Below are 21,070 nucleotides of genomic sequence, written 5' to 3' on the forward strand. Positions count from 1 at the left end.
AGACCCGAGGTTCCACGCCCAGTGCAGCGAGGCGTTAGCCTTCGCTTAGTGCTTAGCGGGGCCATAAATCATCGTGGTTGGCGCTGGTAGCCCCGGCAGAAGTGTCCGTATCCAGAGCAATAATCGTTTCCTAATGAGTGTCCATTCGCGCCCGTATAGGTGGGACCATTTTTTGAGGAAGCTGCATCGTGTGGCGATTTAGAGACAACGAAAAAAAAAAGCGGAAAACATAAACCCATGAGAAGCTGCACCAAGGAGATGCTCTGGAGCGAGTGTCCGCAGGCGGAGTTGCACTGATTGCATAAACACTTTCCCCTTCCCACTCCTCGGAGTGGGAAATAGCAGCAAAAATAAAATAAAAAACATTATGCGAAGTGCAATGGCAAATGGTGCAATAACCGGGGATTGACTTGGCGAAGACGCCACCGCCACAGCGAATACGTTAGTTCATTAAAAATAGATCATCCAAGTGCAGGAAGGCAGAGAAGGAAGAAGGAAGGAGCTGGTTCCGTTCGTTGCCGTGTCTGTGCCACTTGGCTTTTCTGGTTGCGCGCCCGTCCGGCCACCCGTCCAGTGGTCGGCGAGCATCGAGTGTAATCGAGATCAAGGGCAGGTGAGAATGGGCAGTCGCAGTCGCTGTTGCACCGCAGTCTCCACCGTCGACGAGGAGGGCGTGATACCGATCGAGCGGCCATGGTCCTCGCGGCCCCATTCAATGCCTTCTCTGTCCAGACAGCACGCCGTTCGCCTTATGTCGAACATCTGTTCCGTTGCGTTGCGTTTCGCTCTTTTTTTTTGTGTCCGTTTGATCCTCTACATCGCGATCGACAGAAGCGCGAGGCTCGCGGACTCGGACGCGTATTCCAGTCCGTTGCGTACGCGGTTCCTCATCCACTGTTCCGCCATCGACATCGGCATCGCCAAACGCCAAACACATTCCAAGTCACTCAACGTGAAGCGGCGCTTTGACAGGCGCAGCAGTAGACGCACCACTCGCCGGCTAATTGCTGCCGTAGACTCCGTGGGCTCGGTGTCTAGGGTCTACAACCCGCGGGGGGATTGGATTGCAGCCACTAATTATTGATCCTGTGAGAACACAGAGAGAGAGAGGGGGAGAGAACAGAAGGAGGGGGCGCTCCAGCGCCAGCAGAAGTTACAAATTACCACCATCGCTAACACCGGCGCGCCGGGTACAACACTATCTGGAGTCCTCCCTTTTTGTGTTTTTGTTTTTTTCTCTTCCGGATGCCCATCGTGATGTGCCGGCGAAGCGTCAATGTACCGTCAAGCGAGCCGTTTCTCGGTTAATTCCCTCTCTAAACGGTCTCTGTGTGTGTTTCAAAATGGCGCAAAAAATGCCCATCTCGGAAGGAAATACTCTCGCAAGGTCGCAAGAAGAGGAACGCGACGGACGAGCGACGTGTGCAATATTCTCGCCGTACGACAGGAGGGGAGTCCGTAGACCTCCGGTGAGTGATGACCTATTCCAGCTGACAGTTGCTGCTGCTGCTGCTGCGGAGGTTGCGGATCCGTGCGCTCCACTAACGCACCAGACCGTTCAGTCGGTCGAAGGTGATGTGCTTCGGTATCGGTGTCCCTTTACTGTCGTACCGTGCCACCACTACTGCCTGCCTGTTCGTCAATCATAAAAGTGAGAGTTCAAATAGAGAAATGGCGAAACTGCGGCGAGCGAGGTGAAAGTGGCAAAACAAGCGTAACACGAGATTGCGTGCCGGTGAACGGTGAAGCCATATGCGGCAACACAGAGGAGATGCGCAAGAGACCGCTGAGGGAGAGAGAGAGAGCGAAAGGCCAGCCAGGAGGGTGCGCTGGGCTTTCTTATTGACCAAGATTTCACCCAACTCGCCCGTGGACCTGGAGATATCGGACAGAGTCTGCCCTGTTGCTGTGGTCGCGGATCGCATTGTTTCCAGGAGATGTTTCAAAAACACACCCAACAAGATGGCGTCGTTAGCTGATCGCTCGCCGCACAGCAGTAATGGACAGCACGGACTAGACCGATCGTCGCATTACGTCAATTTACTCGCTCGCTTATCACAGACCGCACAGGCCAACGGTCGGTGCGTTGTAAGCGATCTTCTCATTCTTAATGACGGATATCATTATCCCGTGGCTGGCCCGCGCCTACTCCATCACTTGCGCGCAGATTGAAAAGAAGAAAAAAAAGTACAATCGAAACGCGATCTAGTAATCGTGGGTTGTCCGCCCAGGTTGACATGTCAGAATACAAGTGGCTGCTGCTGGTGGAGTGTGCTCGTTGCTGCCAGAGCTACATTTCATGGCGCACTTCGTCGGCCGCACTTCTGGGCCGCGCTTAACACTTGATTTAACGCACGTCATTCCCGCAAGTGTGCGCGGCCTCCCGCAAGACTTTACCTGTAATTGATGTCTTCGGCTTTGGCTTGATTGACCTTAATGATAGGATGGGGCGGGCACCCCGTTTCGAATGGGGCAGTGAGTGAGAATCGAAATCGCCTTCGAAGAACGAAATGCATCCCGCCAATTGCCAGTGTACCATTTGCAATTGCAAGGCGTGCGCCACACATGTGTGTGCCCGAGACTGCATGAGATTGTTCCTTGGTTCTCTTCTTCCTTGGACCATATGGTCAATGACATCATCGTAAGTCGAAGTTGGAGTTCATGTGCCAGCGCGTGTATCCGGTCAACGATCGGTTCCGGTGGCGTGCATGCTACCTTCGAAGGCAAATCGGTTCCAGTGGCGTTCCGGTGAGTCAGAGGAGTACTTGAAGACCCCGGAGGGGCCAGTATGTACGCAGGAAGTGATTACGAAGCGATTCATTTGCTTGCGAATCCCTAATGATCATCGGCGCAATCGCGGTGTTTAACATTTCGTTTCGAAAAACGTTGTCGCGTCATCCAGTGTTTTAGTTGTAGCTTTCGAGGCCTGGTCTGGACTGACCTGACCTAGCAACCTGGTCATTATTGGCCACCCCTCCTTCCATGACGTGAACCCCGGGCAAATGCTCGAAGTGATTTTTTGCTCATTAACCGCCACAGGAACTGAGCCGCTTGCTCGCTTGCTCTCTCGGTGCTTCCGCTTCTGTTTGCTGTCGGCGTCGGGGGCGATTGAAGAAGGCCACCTTGGACGCCGGGGTTCCTAGATCTTGATTGGTTCTACCATGGCCGGTGTTAAGCGAAAAATAGTTCATGGGAGAGTGCGCCGCCATTGAAGACGGAGAGGTCTTCAGCAGCAGCAGTAGCAGACCGAACAATTGTCCCAAGGTCACGTTGATCCCGACCAACCATTTGGGAGACAACTGCCTTAGCCAGAGAGCACAGGAAGGCACTAAACGCTCTTTGATTCATTAAAAGTGATGATTGTTGTTGCTGCTGAAGACACTGGACTGTCTTATTCCGTGTCTTCTGCCGCAAGATATACCTTGACCTCATCGTGAGCGTATCCGTAGCTAAACGTAAGCACCACGCTGCTCGCTAACTACGCACAACCGCGTGTGACGTTATGGTCCATTGTTTCGATTGTAAGCAGCAGCAGCAACAGCACCGTGGCTACTGAGTGGCTACTGGCCTTCCGGAATGAGACCGCCGGGTGGCCCCACGCCCCGTTCTTGGTTGCACCAGCACCAATCGGGTGGCAGCACACTCCTCTTCCGTCGTGACCTTGTAGCTGGGGGTCTAGGTTCCGTTCGGTTCGAACATCGAAATGTCACAAGCAGCTCCCATTAGTCGCAGCGCGTCATGGTTCATTCGATGCTTTAACCTTCACGAGACTCGAGCGCTCTAGCGCAGCACGCATTGCCGAGGGATGAAGTCATTCTGTGTGACAGCTTACTGTCTGTCGCGGACTGTCCACGGACACGAACACACCTACGCACCTTTGCGCCTTCACGCGCAACGCCTTCGCGTGCATTCGTCACCAGGGTCAACCCGCGGGGATGGGCTACAGAAGTGGAAGGAACGGCGATTTATGCTCCAATGTTGGACATTTCTCTCCGTACCAGCTCTGCACTTTGACCGATCGGCTCGGCCGCCATATTGTGGCGCCGAATGTCAACGCTTTCACCTGAACGGAATGGCGCGGTCCGATGTCCGATTGTTTATTGTTGGCTGCTGCTAGGGAGAAAGAGAGAGCAAGAGAGCGCTCTTCGGAGGAGCTGTTTATGATTGAGGACGATCATAAATTTGCCTTGTTTGAGGTCGAAATGATGGAATCCGGTTGCTGTGTTGCTGTTTTGCGGCATGTTTTGCAAGATTTCTCCCGTTCGGGCGAATCCGGCCAATTTATGACGCTTCTTCGTCGAACGCCATCGGGTCCTCAATGGGGTGGCTCATGAATTGTAGAGATTCCTTCACATTCCACATGCCGCAATCCTTGAACGGAGTAATACTACGGAGTAAGAGCGCGAATCCTTGTACTCGATATCAGCGAAAGAGGTGTGAGTATTTGGATGCATTTTTGCATTTCTACAACTTTTCTGCATGTCCACAGTCCATCTGTCTGTGTTTCTGAAGGTACTGGTCATAAATCTCCCACTGTAACTGGCGGTGGACTGCGAAGTCATTTCGTTTTATGGAGTTTGTGCTGAGTTCGTTTTCTAAATCCATTCCCTGCATGACGCTAGCGATCGATTGATCGTTCGCGAACGCGATGTGAGTTGACGAGTCGGATCGATACCCTTTTCGGAATCTGATTTTATCGCCTTCGTTGCATCGGCGGCTAGCACCAGTCTGGCGCATCAACGCGGGACGTCCGCCTGATCCGGTGATCAATCGCGGCTCCGGACATGCCATTGTGTGCCGCCGGAATGCAGCACTCCGGCACTTAATTGTCTCGCTTTTTCCTTCTCTTTCACACGCTCCCTGGTCATCTTCTGATTAACCTTCGAAAGGGCCTCTTGGTCAGCGACGAGCGGCCGCTAAGGACGGGTTAGCTAGTTACGGCGAACGGTGACGCCACGTCACCGTCAGTCCGGCCGCTACCACGGTAGCTCCGTAAACCATCTTTTCATCTTCCCTTGACAAGTTGATTAGATTCAGTTCCACTCGGCGCCCTCTTCATTCTGTCTCTCGTTGGAGCGTTGAGCACTCCCCCCATGGACCATTCCGGTGGAGACGGGAGCTCAGCACAGGAACAACCCTCTCTGAGGCTCTCAGAAGAAGCAGCCCGGGCCCCAATCGCTGACAGATGAAGTTATAAAAATAAATTTTATGATAGTTCCCATCCCTTCTGTGTCTAGAGACCTCTTTGGCCCCGCAGAGAGAGAGCGAGGTCTCTGTAACGAATGGGGGTCTTGAGTGCAGCATCGGAACCTTCGCTGGCTGGCTGGCTGGCTAGAAAGTTCTTATCCGCGACCTGAACAACCTTTTGTAGTGTCTGACTTGATTTGTGACCTCTCTTCTGCCTCTCTGGTGGCGGGTTCCTAGTGGCCACTGGCCATTTTATGGGTTCGGTTCGTTGGCCGCCCGTTGTTCCGATTGTCCTTCCCGGACAGTCCCTTTATAGTTCCATGTCGGCGTGCATCGCGCTCCTAATTCACCGCCAGAGAGAGAGAGAGCTCCCTATAGCCAGTAAACCGTTTAAGCTTTAATGTAAACGATACCGAGCGCGCCGACAGCCAGATCCTTGGTGTGGCCAACTGGCGGCGTGCTACGCTTCCAGAACGCGTGACGTGACTGATAGGCCATAGCACATGCCCTGAAGGGGAGCAGATGACTGGGAAAGTGAACTCGTCGGTTACGTCGTCGTCTTCTGAGAAGTTGATTAATCCGCTGCGGTTCCAAGGGCCCTGGCCTTCCCTTCTGCCACTAAAGACGACGACAGCAACGACAACGAGGACGACGCCAGCGGTTGAGGTTCTGAAATTCCACTCTTACTCATCCCCAACCTACGTTGGACCTTGGAGCACTTTCCCGGTCCCTCTCCCTCTCGCTCCGTAATGGCTCAGAGTCTCGACGATCAACCACAACAGCAGCAGCAGCAGCAGCAGCAGAACCTATGGCGAGTGGTTTTGCTTTTCACTGTGCTTTTCACTGTGCACGGAACCGCACATCACGCTCCTCCAGAAACACTCTCTACCACCAGCACCGCCAGCACCACCACGCACTGCTGCCGCTTCCACTTTCCACTCGGATTTCGTTCCGCTTTCCGCGGACAACCCGCCTGCCTGATCGAGGGAAGAGCGAGGTACTTGTAATGGCTGGAGAGCCTCTTCTTTGCGGGGGAAAGAATCGAATCGAGCTGGAAAGTAGAATTTAAATTGCTTCTGGCAGCGAACACGGAGAGAGAGAGAGAGAGGCCGGAGAGGAAGATTGCAGCACTTCAACCTTCAGCCATTTGAGCGGAAAATGGCAAAGTAATGGGCTTATGTAACCATCGGCGACCGGACACTCGATACGTGTACTCCGTGGCTCGGTTGCCGTGGCCGCCGCTCGGAAGAATGCTTCTCCTCCTCGAGATCGATGCTCCACGTGATGCTGCTCGCCAACGCGGTGGGGCCATTGTCTTCTGGAAGCTGCTTGCGTCCGGTAGGCGAGGCGAGAATTTGGCGCAGTATGGCCGGGATGATGATGATGCGTATGTGATGAGCGGAACGCTCCGTTGTGCTTGGATAAAGCGGAGGAAGTTCTCCAATAGCGCGTGCAGCATGTTTTATGACTCCATTAACTCCTAGGGGTTACCGTGAACTTCGGGACCGCTTTGTTTATCGATGGAGTGCGTGAGAGACCCCGTGGTGGACACCATTTGTCAATTTCTATCGGATTGTGCGTGCGATGTAGCGAAAGCGCGCGATTCTTGGCGTTTTACGCTAGCAAATGGTGGATCTTTGAAGCATTTACACGTATAAAACAGAGTGTGAGATCGATTAGCGCAAATCATAGGTGATCTTTTAGTGCAAGGCCACCCAATTCTGTACCTCAATCAGCACCAGAACCTTCTCCATTACACTCGTTGACCAGCTTGACCCCTACGCCTGTTTGAAGGGACGCTGTACGCTGCTGCTTTGCAACGTAAGCACCAGAATATTCATTCTGGTAGCAAACGTAATGAGATTCAAGCATCAGACCGAGTCGCTGTGCCTTGGTCTGAGAGTTTGCAGCGTAAAAAATGGCGGAAGATTACCTGAAGATGCGCTACGCCCGGGTTTCTCTGCATTTAAGCATGCATTAACAGCACTGGCCTGCTTCCAGCAGAGCGCCAGACTGCTGACCAGCACCAGCAGTTGATCATTACACAGTAGATCCTCGTTGCAGATGGAGAAAGGAGCTGGAGTGTGAGTGGAGTGTTCTCATGAATTTCATTTTTATGAAAAATCGCCAATGAATACTGGTAGGAAGGGGGACTGGGTGGACACAGAAAGGGCGGTGGTGAATAGGCAGAACAAGGCAGCGAACCTCCACCTCTGCTCCTCTCCTCTGTGTTTGTGTGTGACCTCCTCATAAGCCAGGCCGCCATCGTCGTCGTCGTGGATGCCTCACTGCGTCTCCCACAGCACCGTGGCCACCCAACAAAAGGCGAAGAAATGAAAATGGCGCGTCGGCAGCGTCACTCGCGCATGCTTCATTCCCGTTGGTGGCTCGTCGAGGGGTCGTGGCCGTTGCGCTGCCACCAGCGTTGCTGTTTGCTGTTGTTTGCGCGATGAAATGATACTCAACAACCAGAGAAAACCACGGAGCACCCAGGTGCCGGTGGTGGTGGTGGTGGTGGTGTATGCAGTGGTATTTAAGTATGCAAAATTATGTTCCATTGTTCTCGCTAAGTACAACGCAGAAAAAAAATGAAGACGCATCTCATATCTTGCTCGCTTCTCCCGGCCGCGGCCTTCTCTCGCCCTACCGACCGCTGCACACTTGGGATTAATGACTGGATTGGGTGGTGGTGTTGGTGCTGGGAGATAATCCGCAACCTGGCAACAGTGCTTGGTGCACCACAGCAAGCAAGTAACATTTTTGGAACCTCTACGCTGGCGATACTCATTTCAATCACACCAAAGAGTGAAGCGACGAAGTTTTAGACCCGGGAGCTCGTTAATTCCTTGGCACCAGCAGCGTTGCGTTGCAAGCAGTAAGAACAGATGCCGTGCTCTTCACACACCAACCCTCGAGTGGAGTCGAGGTTTGAATTTACAAAAAGGTTAACCACAACACAACGACCACAACAGCGAGGCGTCAAGCAACCAGCAGACGATCGTTAATGTGGTGACCAAATTTGGAAGCCACTTCCCTTCCCTTCCTCGACGATGCATCCTTGCTCTGACATGCTGGCGACCGTAAAGTGCCGTAGTGTCATCAGAACCTTCATCGTGATTCACCTTCTTCGTCTGTCTATGCGACTGTCATCGCCGTCATCGTGGGTGACCAACGCGTCGAGTGCTTGTGTTTGAGGCACTTGAGCCCCTCGGGGGGCCGTTCTAAAGGTTGTCTAAATATAAATACAATAGTCACCAGCAACAACAGGGCCAGTAGCACTGCTGCACGTGATGATGACGGCGAGAGGCGCAAGGCGCATTTTGTCAACAAATCAATCGAGCAGCTACTAGTCGATTCTTGCCACGATCGTGGCCACGTCGTTCTACCTTTGCTGCGTTCTAGGTGCTACTCCATCACCGGATGCACTGCACACATACAGGCACACATACACTCGGCATGCAGCTTATAGGCCATCACGTACGTGACTGGTCGACGACAATAAGCGCATATTAATTATCGGGTACCTCGGTAGCGATGCCCTTTGCGTCTGGATACAGCTTGTGTACGTGGCTAACCCTTCCTTCCCTTCATCCTCATCGTTGTCGTCGCATCGTCGCATCGTCGCCTCGCGTTCATTACCATATTAGCGTCGATTTCCTCCACGTTGCCGTTGTGAGGTGGCGTGAATGTGATGTCACACACTGCCGGCCATCCATTCCGTTATGCAACGCTTCACCCACGCTAGGAGCATCTTTACTGATCTGTGCTTTCTTTCTTCTCGTTGCAGATGCATGCGCTTAGAAAACATTCATCAATATTGGGTAAGTCTCGTTCGTCGTCACCAACCACGGTTGCGGTTGAACCATTTCGTCTGCACAGTGGAGGCACATCACCATCACCATCAGCTGGTAGCGCTCTATCTTCGATCTCACTCATCTTCGGTGGGGCCATTGTTTCCCGTTGTTCCGCCCAACCACCAAACAGCACCAGCAGCGATCGAGATCGAGATCAGGAGGTCGCAAATGGGGTCGAGGCAACAACGAACCTCGGCCTTTTTTTTTTCTTCTCACTACAATCCCGAAACGGGCTGTGGAACGCTATGGCGTCCAAAATGGAAGCACTCGTAGTACCAACATTATGCTCTGGTCCGGTGCTGCGCACGTGTGAAAGGCAGCATCGGTGGTCGGCAGCGAATCGAATTGCGCATTTCGTCGCGGCACCACTTGGGAGTGATGGTGTGAAGCAATAGCGAACCCGGCCCTATTCTGCCTTGGCCGAAGGGCAGTGGCCCTCGGTGTGTGTTACCGAAAGGGATGGTGGGGTCAAGTGGTTCGCTAAGGCATTTCCCGTTTTCCCCACTGGATCACACCTATTTGGCGTTAAAGGAGGGTCGGAAGGGAGAGCAGAACCAATGTGTTTGTTAAGTGATTTTGTTCTCCTGTGGGGATGCAGGCGCAGCTCAAGTATAATCTTGTATTAGGTTATCCTATAGGATTGGTTAAATTTTATTGGAAAAGATGGTTTTCAACGCATTTCTTGTGTGCCTTCGTTTCTCCAAACGCATCCATGATTCAAAAAGAATTATGAAAAAGATAGAACAGTTAGAAAGAGCTAAGGTTCGTCACTTACTCTTTTTGGTGAGCATACAAGTCTTTCGTTTCGTTTACCGTTTTACGGTCGCTTTCAAGTGTTTTTTTTTTGCGATTGCATAAATTTTGAGAGAAAAATGTACCAAATTGCTACATTTCTTGCCACTAGAAAAGGTAAAAGTCATTTTGCAGTTAAGATTTACTGCTTGGTAGTTAAAAAATACTTCCTATCATCTTTCAAAGAAAAAAAAATGTGTCTAAAGAGGACAGTGTGCCTATAATGTAAGTTACTGTTCACCATAATGAGTAGGTGGATGAAGCTGATATGAGGATTTGGTTGGAGAATATTTAGGCAAAAGGCGAGGAACATTTCTGGAGAAAGATAAAATAAAAATCTTATTGATCTGATCCCACGCTACCAAGCCTGTAGCGACATTACATAGCAACAAAAAGCACTGGTTGTCAGCATTCATGATGAATTTATGAGGAAACTATGAAGTTGTTGATGTTGTTAGGATCTTCTCTTTGACTATTAATACCAGTAAATCAGAGAATTCTGTTATTTTGAGTTTAAAAGTCGTTCATCTTCAAATTAATGTACGATTTCTATAACAGAGTGAATTATATTGGATAGATAACGGTAAACCGATCGCATCTCATCTTCAACGAATGATTTGCAAGGAAATACAACATACAAACAGACCAGCTAAGTGTAGAAGTATTCCTCTGTTTCACTTTTCCAATCGCCAATCCACGGTGTACCAGCAGCAATCGTTCACCCGAGTTCCTTGCACCGAACTCACCGCCTTTGCGTGAGACAAACTCATAGGCCCTTCATTTGAATAATCGTCAACACCACCCCCCACGGCAACGGCAGCCGCAGCATCAGGGACGATAAAAAGTGAAACTTTTCCGCGCGCGCGCGCGCCCGCTGATCGGGTGTGGCCACCGCGACATACGGGTACGGGTTTTCGTTCGTTTCGTTACCGAGCATTAAAAAAGTAATGCAAAATAAAAGTAAACCGTACCGAAAAGGTTGAAAGGTGTTTCGCGTACGACCTCGCTCCTGGTGGCTGCCGCGCCGAGGACACACCGGTACCGGCAGGGAAGGGAGAGCGTCGTAGTGTTGAGTAACAACAGCACCCCTTCCAAGTCCCGCTAGCGAGCACCGAAACGGCGAAACTGCGGAACGGAATGGCGTCCAATGGTCGAACAACGCAAGCGCCTTGGCCAAGCGTGCAACCCCCCATCTCCTTGCAACCCGTGCACTCCCTGGAGTGGTAAGAAACCTGATTAATTCCTCGACTTTCCTGGACCTTTTTCCCTTCCACCGGGCACCGGGGGAGTGTGGACGGGACAGAATAATTCGTCCAGCACCGGTTTTCGGACCAGAAAATCGTGACGGCATGCGGAGTTTCGGTAAGCGCAGCGTGTGCTGTGTCCGTTCGTCCGTCCGTGCTGACTTTGCTTTACTTTTACACGCCCGCACGCCCGGGATCGTGAGATTTGATTTCATCAGACACAGCGTGGCGTGCGAGTTTGGGTGCGGCCAAACAAAACAATTTTGACAACAACAAAAAAAAAAACAGGGCAACTTTTACTGTTTACCGAACCGACATCTGCAGCAAGATCGTGACAGAAAAAGAGAGAAAGAAAAAATACACAATTTGCAAAATGCACCTTCCCGTCGCGAGTGACTTGAGGGAGGGTTCGTCGCTTAAACTTTTAGGCGAGCGTACAAGTCTTTCATTTCGTTTGCCGTTTTACGGTCGCTTTCGAGTGGTTTTTTCGATTGCAATCGAAAAAGCTTTCCGTTGGTGAGTGATACGTGAGTCAATTATGATCAACAGAAGTGATTTTTATGCAGCAAAAACTCGGCGAAAAACGCCGTTCAGCAATCAGTTCCTTCAAGTGTCAGGCCGAAAACCGAACCCCCCCCCCCCCTCTGTTCGGTGCCTGTTGTACGGTGGTTCACCAGTAGGTGTAGCTCAAGGTTGTCGCGTAAGAGAATGCTGCCGCCACCGACGACTGGCGCAGTCATGGCATGGGGCTGGCCCACATGATTGCTGCCGATCGCTGCCGATCGCTTTAAACCGCAACGCCCGTCCGCGTTCGGTGCTGGGTATGAATGAGGTTGGTGTACCGTAGCGGAGCCTCCGGGGGTTTGTTGAAAGGTTGCCTATTTAAACCATAACCACCAACAACAGCAGCAGCAACAGCATCGTTGATCGAAGGCGTGCATCGCGGTACGGCCACGCTTCGGAAATGGCAAAACGGTTAAACAGCTCCGTGTGTTCTCGCGTGTGCACAGTGACGTGTCCCTTCCCCTGTCTCACACGCTCCTCACTAACTAATTTCTCATGCTTCCATCCGATTCGATCCGAAGGCGCTCATACACCCACGCCAATGGCCCCCCGAGCCCGAGGTTCAAACTCTAATAAAAACACCTCCCTCACAACAGCAGCAACGGAGATGAGGTGCATTCTGAGTGAGGGCGCGTACGAAGCTAATAAAGCTTCGAATGGTCATGTGACGCCAGTTCATCGGGTAGACTCGCGTCAAGACTCGCCAGTGAGTTGCATATTACCTAATTGCATGACCCATTGAGCTTGTGCCTTGTGCGCTGCCTTGGGCTAAATCTCCTTTTCCCCTCCATACGATCGAAACCGTTGGTCTTCCAGCCCGCCGAAAATAAAAACCCCCTTCCACACCGCAATTGATGATCATACCATATACGGGATACCACGATCATTGTACTGTAGCGTATGACACACTTACCGGCTGGGATTGTACGATTAGCGGAGGTGAAATCGACACAAACCAAACCAAACCAAACAAAACAAAACAAAGGTCCTCAGTAAAAACTAACGCGATCGCGCCGGTGTGGTGAATCCGTAGTTAAAACAGACTAGGAATATGCTCCAACGGCCTGGCACCGGTCCGCACCGGAGCGTGATTTGAATGTTTATTTGTGGGGAGAAATTGAGAAACCGCTAGGATTCATGCTGCTGCTGCTGTTAGTCGGACAAGAATTCGGCCGCACGTTTCCCTTTGCCATTATCGCCCCAGCGTCCAGCTGCGTTCGCGAATGATCTCACCCTGTTCTCTGTTCCCTGCTGTTGCTGCTGCTGCTTCCACTCCCCTCAGCGCCTCGTAAACCGAGGAACGTTGCTAACTTTTCTTCGATGTGTTTTTTTTTTTCTTGCCATTTGTGTGATTTGGATTTTATTGTTGTTGTTTTTTTTCCAAACGTTCCTGCTAACCCTCCGGGAAAGATAATCTTTCTTCGCGCGCGCGGGAAAAAAAAACAAACCACACAGTCTCAGCCTCCCCTTTTACATACACATTGATGGGAGGGGGGCCCACCAACAAACGGTGCTTTCGTGTGCCGCATCGCGGGGCCATCGCGGGGAATGTTTGGACTCAATTCCCGTCCGACCGCCCGCCAAACATTCCTCAGCAACCAACCAACGTTTGCAACGTGAGCCGTACTCGCGGGCAAGTGGCGCTGTGCTAAGAAGGTTCCAAACGGTTCGGTACGGATCACCACCAGATCAGATCGAGACAACGTAGCATCGATCGCAGCGTACCATTCGCAACAGCTGCGGTCATGTGTTTCGATGCTTTCGATCTGTCGTCGCTTGATCTGTCGGTTGCATCACTACGGGCCCTGTTTTTGCCAGATTTGGAGACCATCTGCCGCTTCCCCGTTTTGGCCCCGAGGCTGTGTGGTGCTGTTGTGATTTTCGTTTCGTCAAACCGATCTGGTTGAGTGCAAGCCTCGAAGATCCGCCAGCAGATCAACATTTCCATTCATTTACCATACGCATAAATTACACACCCGAAAGGGGTGCAAACATTGGACGTTTTTGGTCGATCTTTACCAACCGCTGATGTTAACTTTGAAACCAAAAAAAAACACCTACAAACCGAGCCGGGACCTCGGTTCGTGTCTTGCCGATGCGTTGAAGTCTTTCATCGCCGTTGCCACGACGAACCAACTGGGCAACATTAATTAAGCATTCAAGCGGCCGCATCCGCTCCCAGCGGTCGAGGTTCCGGTTGAACCAGGGAGGTTTGTTGGAGGAGTGAAGAGGCGGCTTCTCAGATGCTCCACGCAGGCGGCTGCCCCAAGTAGTAGCTGCCCGTACACCGCTCCACGCTGGTATGCGTGTGAGGATAGTACGACGGTTCCAACACCAACACCAGCCAGGAGTTCGGCGCCTGCTGTTTACGTAATTCACTCACCACCAGCAGCAGCTCCGTGGCGTCATCGCATTCGTCTCCATCTTTTCTTTTTTTTTTTGGTTCGCATCGCAAGGGCATCCCGGACCGCAGATGGTAGCGAAGCTGGCCAAATAACGGGATATACCGGGAGTTGGGAATGGATTTCGTAATCCGGCCGATAAATGGTCGATGAAATGATGGTCCGGGCTAGCGAGCGGCCGTCCCTCGCTATCGGCTATCGGTTTTAAATGACTTCCCGCGAAATCGTGTCGCGAAAAAGGCCCCACTCGGTGGGCGGGGGGGCAGTCAAACAAAAGGTTCTCCGGGGACCAGGATGAGCAGTTTATCGGCCTTTTGGCCTCATTCCTTTGGGACCAGTGTCAACCGGACAGAAATGTTCTCGAAGATTCACGATCGAAAGGTGACAAAAAGTTAACCTCCTCTGTCCGTCCGCCCAGGTGTGTGTGTGTCTGGTGCAAAGATTTTGATTTCTTTCACTCAACATCGGACGATCAGTTGGACGATCATTGGTCGAACGGCGATGGTGATTGAGCGGTGATTGAGGAAAAGCGATGAAGCGGAGTTTCCTGTTTTCATCCACCACGCAGTCGCAGTTCATCGTTGTCGCCGTTGACGACGAAAAGAACGCAAAGAAACCCGGGAGGAAAAAGTAGAAGGAAAGGAATGGAGTGAATCGATTGTGGGTCGCGGTTGGATGTCTCGGCACCGAGCCACGTCGCGCCGCTCCGTGAGGTGATTGTGTTGGTTGCTCGAAGATCGGAAATCGCGGTAGAGTAATTTCCGGTGCCGCAGGTCGTCCGGCATTTATGATGCCCCTCGGCCAGGGAACAATGGTCGGAAGAGACCAGAGAAAGAGAGAGACCGAGGGCGTTGAGACTGTGATGGAAACTCCAGCAGCTTGTTGACACGACACTAACCAACTGGAGTGAGATGCATTTGAGGAGTTCAAACGGGGATTGTGGAAGTCGTGGAAGCTTCCACTTGCGCTGGAAATATGCTAGAAAACACTTTATCTTTCGCGCTCCAATTCCGAGGTTGTGGCCTTTGCGGCGGGCGGCTTTGTTTCCGTAGCGTCCATTTTGATTTCGGGGGCATCTAAGTAACCTCGATCGTAGGATGATGTCATTGCTGTGGGGTGGTCGCTGGTACGTCGTCCGTTATTCCTTGAAACGTCAAACGGAGCGAAAACATGGCTGTGACAGGTTTGATTTCACAAAGCAACAAAGAATGTTGTTGTTTTGTCGATTCTAAATTGATTTCGTTGAGTTAAAAGTTCCGGCTTGTCCGTAAATGTGAAGACAATGAGCCAATACCAGGCAAAAAAAAATGGAATGTTTCTAATATGAGTGGAATTTCCGTAAAGACTGTCAGATTTGCTACCTTTTTTGCAGAGGGCGCGAGTAGCAAGTTGATGACTCCTTTAAGCGGCGAACTTCTCATTGTTCTGCACTGTTTATCTAGCTTTATAGGATATATGAGTTGAAGAGAGGTAATATTTCAACTCAGCAGTAAAAGCAGTCCTTAGATACCCTTTGAAGATCTTTTGTGATACATAAGCCCAAGCAATAGACATCCTCGATCGATCTTAGATTATCACTTTATGATACAAACGATGAAACACGTTTTCACGAGTAATTTAACACTTGAACTACCGGCATTTATGCTATACCTTTTTATTCCAGAATTTACAAAAGGATCGGTTCATAAAAAGTATTCTCTAATCGGATTATAAGAAGTATTCTCTTAATAGAGTCATGATGTCATAAAATCATTTCTGGAAAATAAAAATTATTTTAGCAGGAATGTTGAAATGCTGAATTGAAATGTTCGACCGGTCAAAATGATCGGTCTGATAGTTCTAGTGTTAAAGTATGTTGCAGATAGTGCTGACAAAAGTAGAGATACAATAAAAAAACAAATTTGACATTTCAATTTTATCCAACACCCATTTGCTGACCAGCAAACCTTAAAAAACATTGCGAAATTCCTCCTCGAAGCACAACTACGTTAGAGAGTGGTCCACCATCTCCCAGCGCAACAATTTCCAATCGTTTTTCCCCCGAAACTCACAACTCGATGGGCTGCAAAAAGTTCGATTCCACTCGTCCACCCAGCGGAGTTTCCCTGAATACCAAAATGATGAATTTCTCGCTCCACACCACAACGACGACGATGGCGACGACGACGACGACAATGTTGTTTCGGTGGTGAAGCGCTCACGCAATCGCGCATGAAACAAGATAATTACGCGCGACGGGTCCACGGTGCGCGAATCGCAATGGGGTGCGCGTGCCCGTCTCTGCCATGTCATCGTCATCGTCCCGGACCCAGGCCCAAACCCTTCGACATCCCTCTCCCACTCGCTTGCTGAGAGAAGGCGAATCAGAAATGACAAACAATCGTCATGATTATGTTGCCATTCGTTCGCCCCTTCCATTTACCCCCCGACGGTGACGTCTTCCACATCCGGGTGTGATTGGACATCCTCCTCTATCTCCTCCTTCTTCCCCAAACCACCTTCTCCTCTTCCTCGAATCATTTTCTACAAAACAGAATGACGCTAAGTGGTGGCGCTGGTAGCGGTGACGCTGGAAGATCGATAATTTCTATGTCCTCAAGGGTGGAGATGGCCGGCAATCCGACAAACGTTCTTCAAATGCATTGCCACTCCCAGGGGACGCCACGTCGACCACGACGACGACGATGACCAGCACAACCAGCGGCTGGGGACCAGCTGATTGGCTGCAAAGTGGATGAGTAAATCATTATTGTAGCTACTGACCCCGCTCGGCTCCACTCCGGAACGGAAACAACTGCATAATCACCGGTGGCCGGTGGCTCCGGGGGGTGTAAGTGCTTTCGCTGAGATTCAATAATGATGTTCCAGCACCACCATCACCACTCTCGTCCTCCCACAGGGCACCGGCGCTTCGGGAGCGAATGTGCAACCGAAATGGGTGCAATGACTTGCCTTCGATGGGAAATGCGAGGAATGCGAGGTTAAAGTTAAAATAAACACAAGCCCCCGGGGGGATCAGCTCGCTCCGGGCCCTAGTTAAGGGGATGGGAAGGACTGACCAAGAAGCTCTCATCGCAGGATGAGAACCAAGCGCTAGCGTCTCGCGATCCCGTCCAGTGGATGGTAAGGTGTTAAATTGCTTTAATTAATGGCTGCACACGATTGCATCCACTTAAACGCTCTATGCAAACAACCTCATAACATGCGCCACCCGTTCCCGTTCCCGGTCGCGGTGTCCGGCGGTTTTGAGGCTGAGGTTGTTTGCTTGTGGCCACGGTATCAGCGGACCGTGCCCGTGGGTCTGTGTTGCGTGTTCGTTTTCGGCATTTACCGTCGAGCGGCGCGCCATTCCTGCGGCGTCTGGTTGGTGGAACTGTTCTGCTGCAATGCAGTTGATCCGGGCGCGCTGATAAGGAAAATGAAATTCTCGCTTCGTTTAAATCATTTATTTATAAGAGATCCAATCGGGCAGATAAAGGGATGTGAGGGCGCGCAAGCCGCGATCACCGCGCGATGAAGAATGCCTTGGAAGCTTTGAACAGGCAGAAGCGAAAAGCACGGGTCGTCGAGCACGTAGCTCGATCCCGCTGCTGCCCTGGACGTGGCTGGCGCGTAACTAAGCGGCAACAACAGCAGCAGGAGCAACAGTAGGAACAGGGCAGCTGCTGGCCGCCCAGCGAACGAACGATGTTGGCCGAGGAAGCGAATACTTATAAATACATGTAATTTCGCGAACCGGATCGCGAGACGAGGCCGCGCGCGGAAGATGGTGGCTAGATTTGCAGCAACCGTGGCCCGGAGAACAAGAACAAGAAGTGCTCGATCGGCAGCAGGGGCAGCGGCAGCGTTCGATCGATCAGCAGAAGCGTCTGCGATCAGAATGAATAAACATATGTTTGGCTATACATTAAACATGAGCATCGAGATGATGCGATCCTAGATGGATGGCATGAGGGAAATCCAACGCAATGCCGGTGTGGCCACAGCACACAACCTAAAACACACCAGGACGGGGAGCAAGCACACATTCGTCTTTTCTTATCACCGTACCTCCGTGGGGTTTTGCGGAGGTGATCGCGCATCATTGCTCTCACTTCGGGGCCAAGGAGAGGGCGGAAAATCCAAGGTACAAGGAGAGGGTTGCTGCAAAAGAATCTCTGGATCTCGCATCCGTCCGTGATCATGTTCCGAAACGTGAGCGGCGCGCGATCGTCGCGAAGGTAAATGAACGACCTTCCCATATCCTTTAGCCATTATCGTGAGCGCGAGCGTGCTGGAGCGCGCGCGCGCATCCTGCGTCGTGCCACTCTATCCCCTGCACCTTCCTCTCCCCCTTTAAGGCCTCTTCGATGCTGTAATCATCGAAATGAGCCTTTTCCTCGGAGTCCAAACGGTCACCACACCCCGTTCCGGCCTGTCCAGGCCCATGAAATGACGAAGCAGAGGCCATCCCGAGGCCACGGATGATGGACCTGGTGAGAAAGGGTGGGCCGGGTGGAGAGGGGATGGGAGATGGAATGGAATTAGCATTCATATTTCCACGGCGGCGGATCCGGCGATCCGGCCTCCCGGCCATCGCCTAACTGTTCTTGCGCACCGTTCCTCCTCCTGCACTCGCCCTTTCGCATCTAATCTGCATCGCGTACCACGTCCGCCCGGCGATGCATTCCTGTTCATGTTGTGCGCCTCTCGCTTCTCGCAGATTCCATCACGAGCCTAGCCAACAATCCGCTACGCGATCTCGCAGTTATGCTTTGCATTACTGCAAAACCAATGGAACCCGTTCCACCGGACGCTCGGTTCTTGGAGTGGCATCCAACATCAGATCGCATCGGCGGTGGAGTGCCAAAAATAGAACAGCGGCCCCAGGTTTCTGGACGAGATTTTGGCATCAACAACATTCCCTTGCGTTCTTCTGCGTTCCATTATTTCACTTTCAGCAACTCCAGCAGGGGGAAGGGGAGGATCGCCGCGACTACAATTACGCTGCCCTGTGCCTGCCACTAACTGATTTACGGCCACAATTAAAACGATCTTAAAACGCGGCCTGGCATTCACTCATTGCTGCCGCCTCGCCTCGCGAGGGCAAATGGGACATGGACATGAGCGACAGCATGTTGCCGTGTCATCATCATCGCCGCTCGGTCCTTTGCTCGCCGTGTTTCCCGTGTTCCTGGTGCCCTCACCTTTTTTTCGTTCGATTTCTGTCCCATTCTGCTCTCTGTTCTGCAGGAACACACATGGAACAACACCCATTCTCATCCCTTTTATGCACTGGCACTTACGGCACAGTGTGCTGTGCGTCGCGCAGGTTGCTTCGACTTCGAGACAATTAGTGTTAATTTTGTGCGTCTTTTTTTTTTGTTGTTGTTTTGCTCCGGTTGTGTTGTGGCCCGGAGAGGACCGAAGGGACACCCTCTAGAGAGGACACACGGAACATGGAACCCACAGACACATAAACACAGGGGTTCATATTAATTTGAGCCCGCATAGGTGCAGGCGAGGCGAGCGACGCGATCTTGTCGTCGTCGTCGTCGTCGTCGACGACACTGAGAGTACACAGAGGAGGAGAGCATTAATAAATTTGCATTAAAGCTTTTATTGTCGCATTGCTTGTTTGCTTGCTTGCTCGTTGGGTTTACTGCAAGAACAAAAAAAAAACGACGAGGAAGAACCTCAAGATGAGCGTAAGCATCGCTGTAACACGTGCTTGTTCTCTGTCTCCGACTCGAACTCGGATATCCTGCGCATGAAGAAGCATCGGGACACTGGACAGCACCACACGCAGCACACATACAGCGAGCACCGAGCTGAACATGCTGAAATGCTGCGTGACACGGCACATAATTGCTACATAAATTGTATTCATGTATTCAAATGGGATACTAGGCCCATTACAAGGGAGAGGGTATCGTTTCGATCATTTAGTGAGGCCCTCCGAGGTATTGGCAGGATCGTGGGGACAGGTATCGTTTCCTGAGGTCCGATGTGACATCAGAAATGACTCTCTGGAATCTGATTTAGAACAGAACGTCACCCAGAAGTGGTTTGCGTCAGTTATTGAAGAAGGGATCAACTGAGGTTCGTCTCGGATATCAGCGTGGTGTATTCAATTACACGCCCGAAGCCCGTTCCGTTGATAAACAACCTCCCAGCCCCGAGTGACATCACTCGGCTTTGACCTAGAAACACAAGCTAAACACCGAACAATGGGCGACAGCGTCGCCTGGCGTTGCGTTACGTTGCGTAATGTTGCTCCCGATTCCCGGTGCTTCAAAATCCGGCCAAGCAGCGGTGGCGTCTAAGTTATTCATCGCATACCGTTCCGCCCTCCGGGGACGTCGTCGTCGTCGTCGTCATCGGACAGTTTTGTAATGTGGCTGTGCTTCCTCTATCCTCCTTTTTGCTCCTCGCTGCCTCTCATCCGGCGCTAATTGTCGAAACAAGATCAACCGTTCTGGCCCGAGAGTTGGCGCGCACGCTCGCGTGTTCGAAAGAAAGGCAGCGGTAGGGAAGTAGCACGGCAAGGTGGTGAGGCCACACACAAAAGGGTGCCCCCCCCGCTCGTTCCCGTGGGGCCGGTTCCCGTGGTCCCGTTAGAGCCCTGGTGAAGGCGTTCCGGCACGAATGTAGCGCAAATCCGTCTCGAACTTGGCTCTACGGAACTATCGGTCGACGACGACGACGACGACGGGGCGCCAGTATCAGTGAGAATGATCACGCACCAACACACAGACACACCGGGTTGTTCTGGGCTGTCTTGCACAGACCGCTTTGTGGCCACAAATTGAAATGAAAGATCACAAACCGGAGCGCGCCAGTGAGCGCCAGAGAGCGCTTCTCGCGAATCGAAGCGCAACGTAATTATATAAATTAGTTCGTTCGATGTTCCCCTTCCCCTCGATCGAGGTGAGGTCGCGGCCAGCTCGGCTAGTCCAGGTTCAGGTCCAGGTTCAGGTCCGGGAGGTCGCTGCGCCTGGCAGTTGAAGTCGACAGATCACGATCAAGCCGGGGATCACCAGCGGTG

The 21,070-nt window shown here is 51.7% G+C and overlaps 1 protein-coding gene across 1 annotated transcript in view; it reads left to right on the top strand.

Moving 5' to 3' along the window:
- The window catches only part of LOC126570874 (uncharacterized), a 149,526-nt gene that overhangs the window by 17,705 nt on the left and 110,751 nt on the right, over window positions 1-21,070 (top strand). The window contains exon 2 of the mRNA XM_050228939.1: window positions 8,975-9,008. Coding sequence (XP_050084896.1) covers window positions 8,975-9,008 — 34 coding nt within the window. The remainder of the gene's footprint in view (window positions 1-8,974; window positions 9,009-21,070) is intronic.

Source organism: Anopheles aquasalis, chromosome 2 (genome assembly GCF_943734665.1).
Source record: "Anopheles aquasalis chromosome 2, idAnoAquaMG_Q_19, whole genome shotgun sequence".
NCBI classification, from domain to species: Eukaryota; Metazoa; Arthropoda; class Insecta; order Diptera; family Culicidae; genus Anopheles; species Anopheles aquasalis.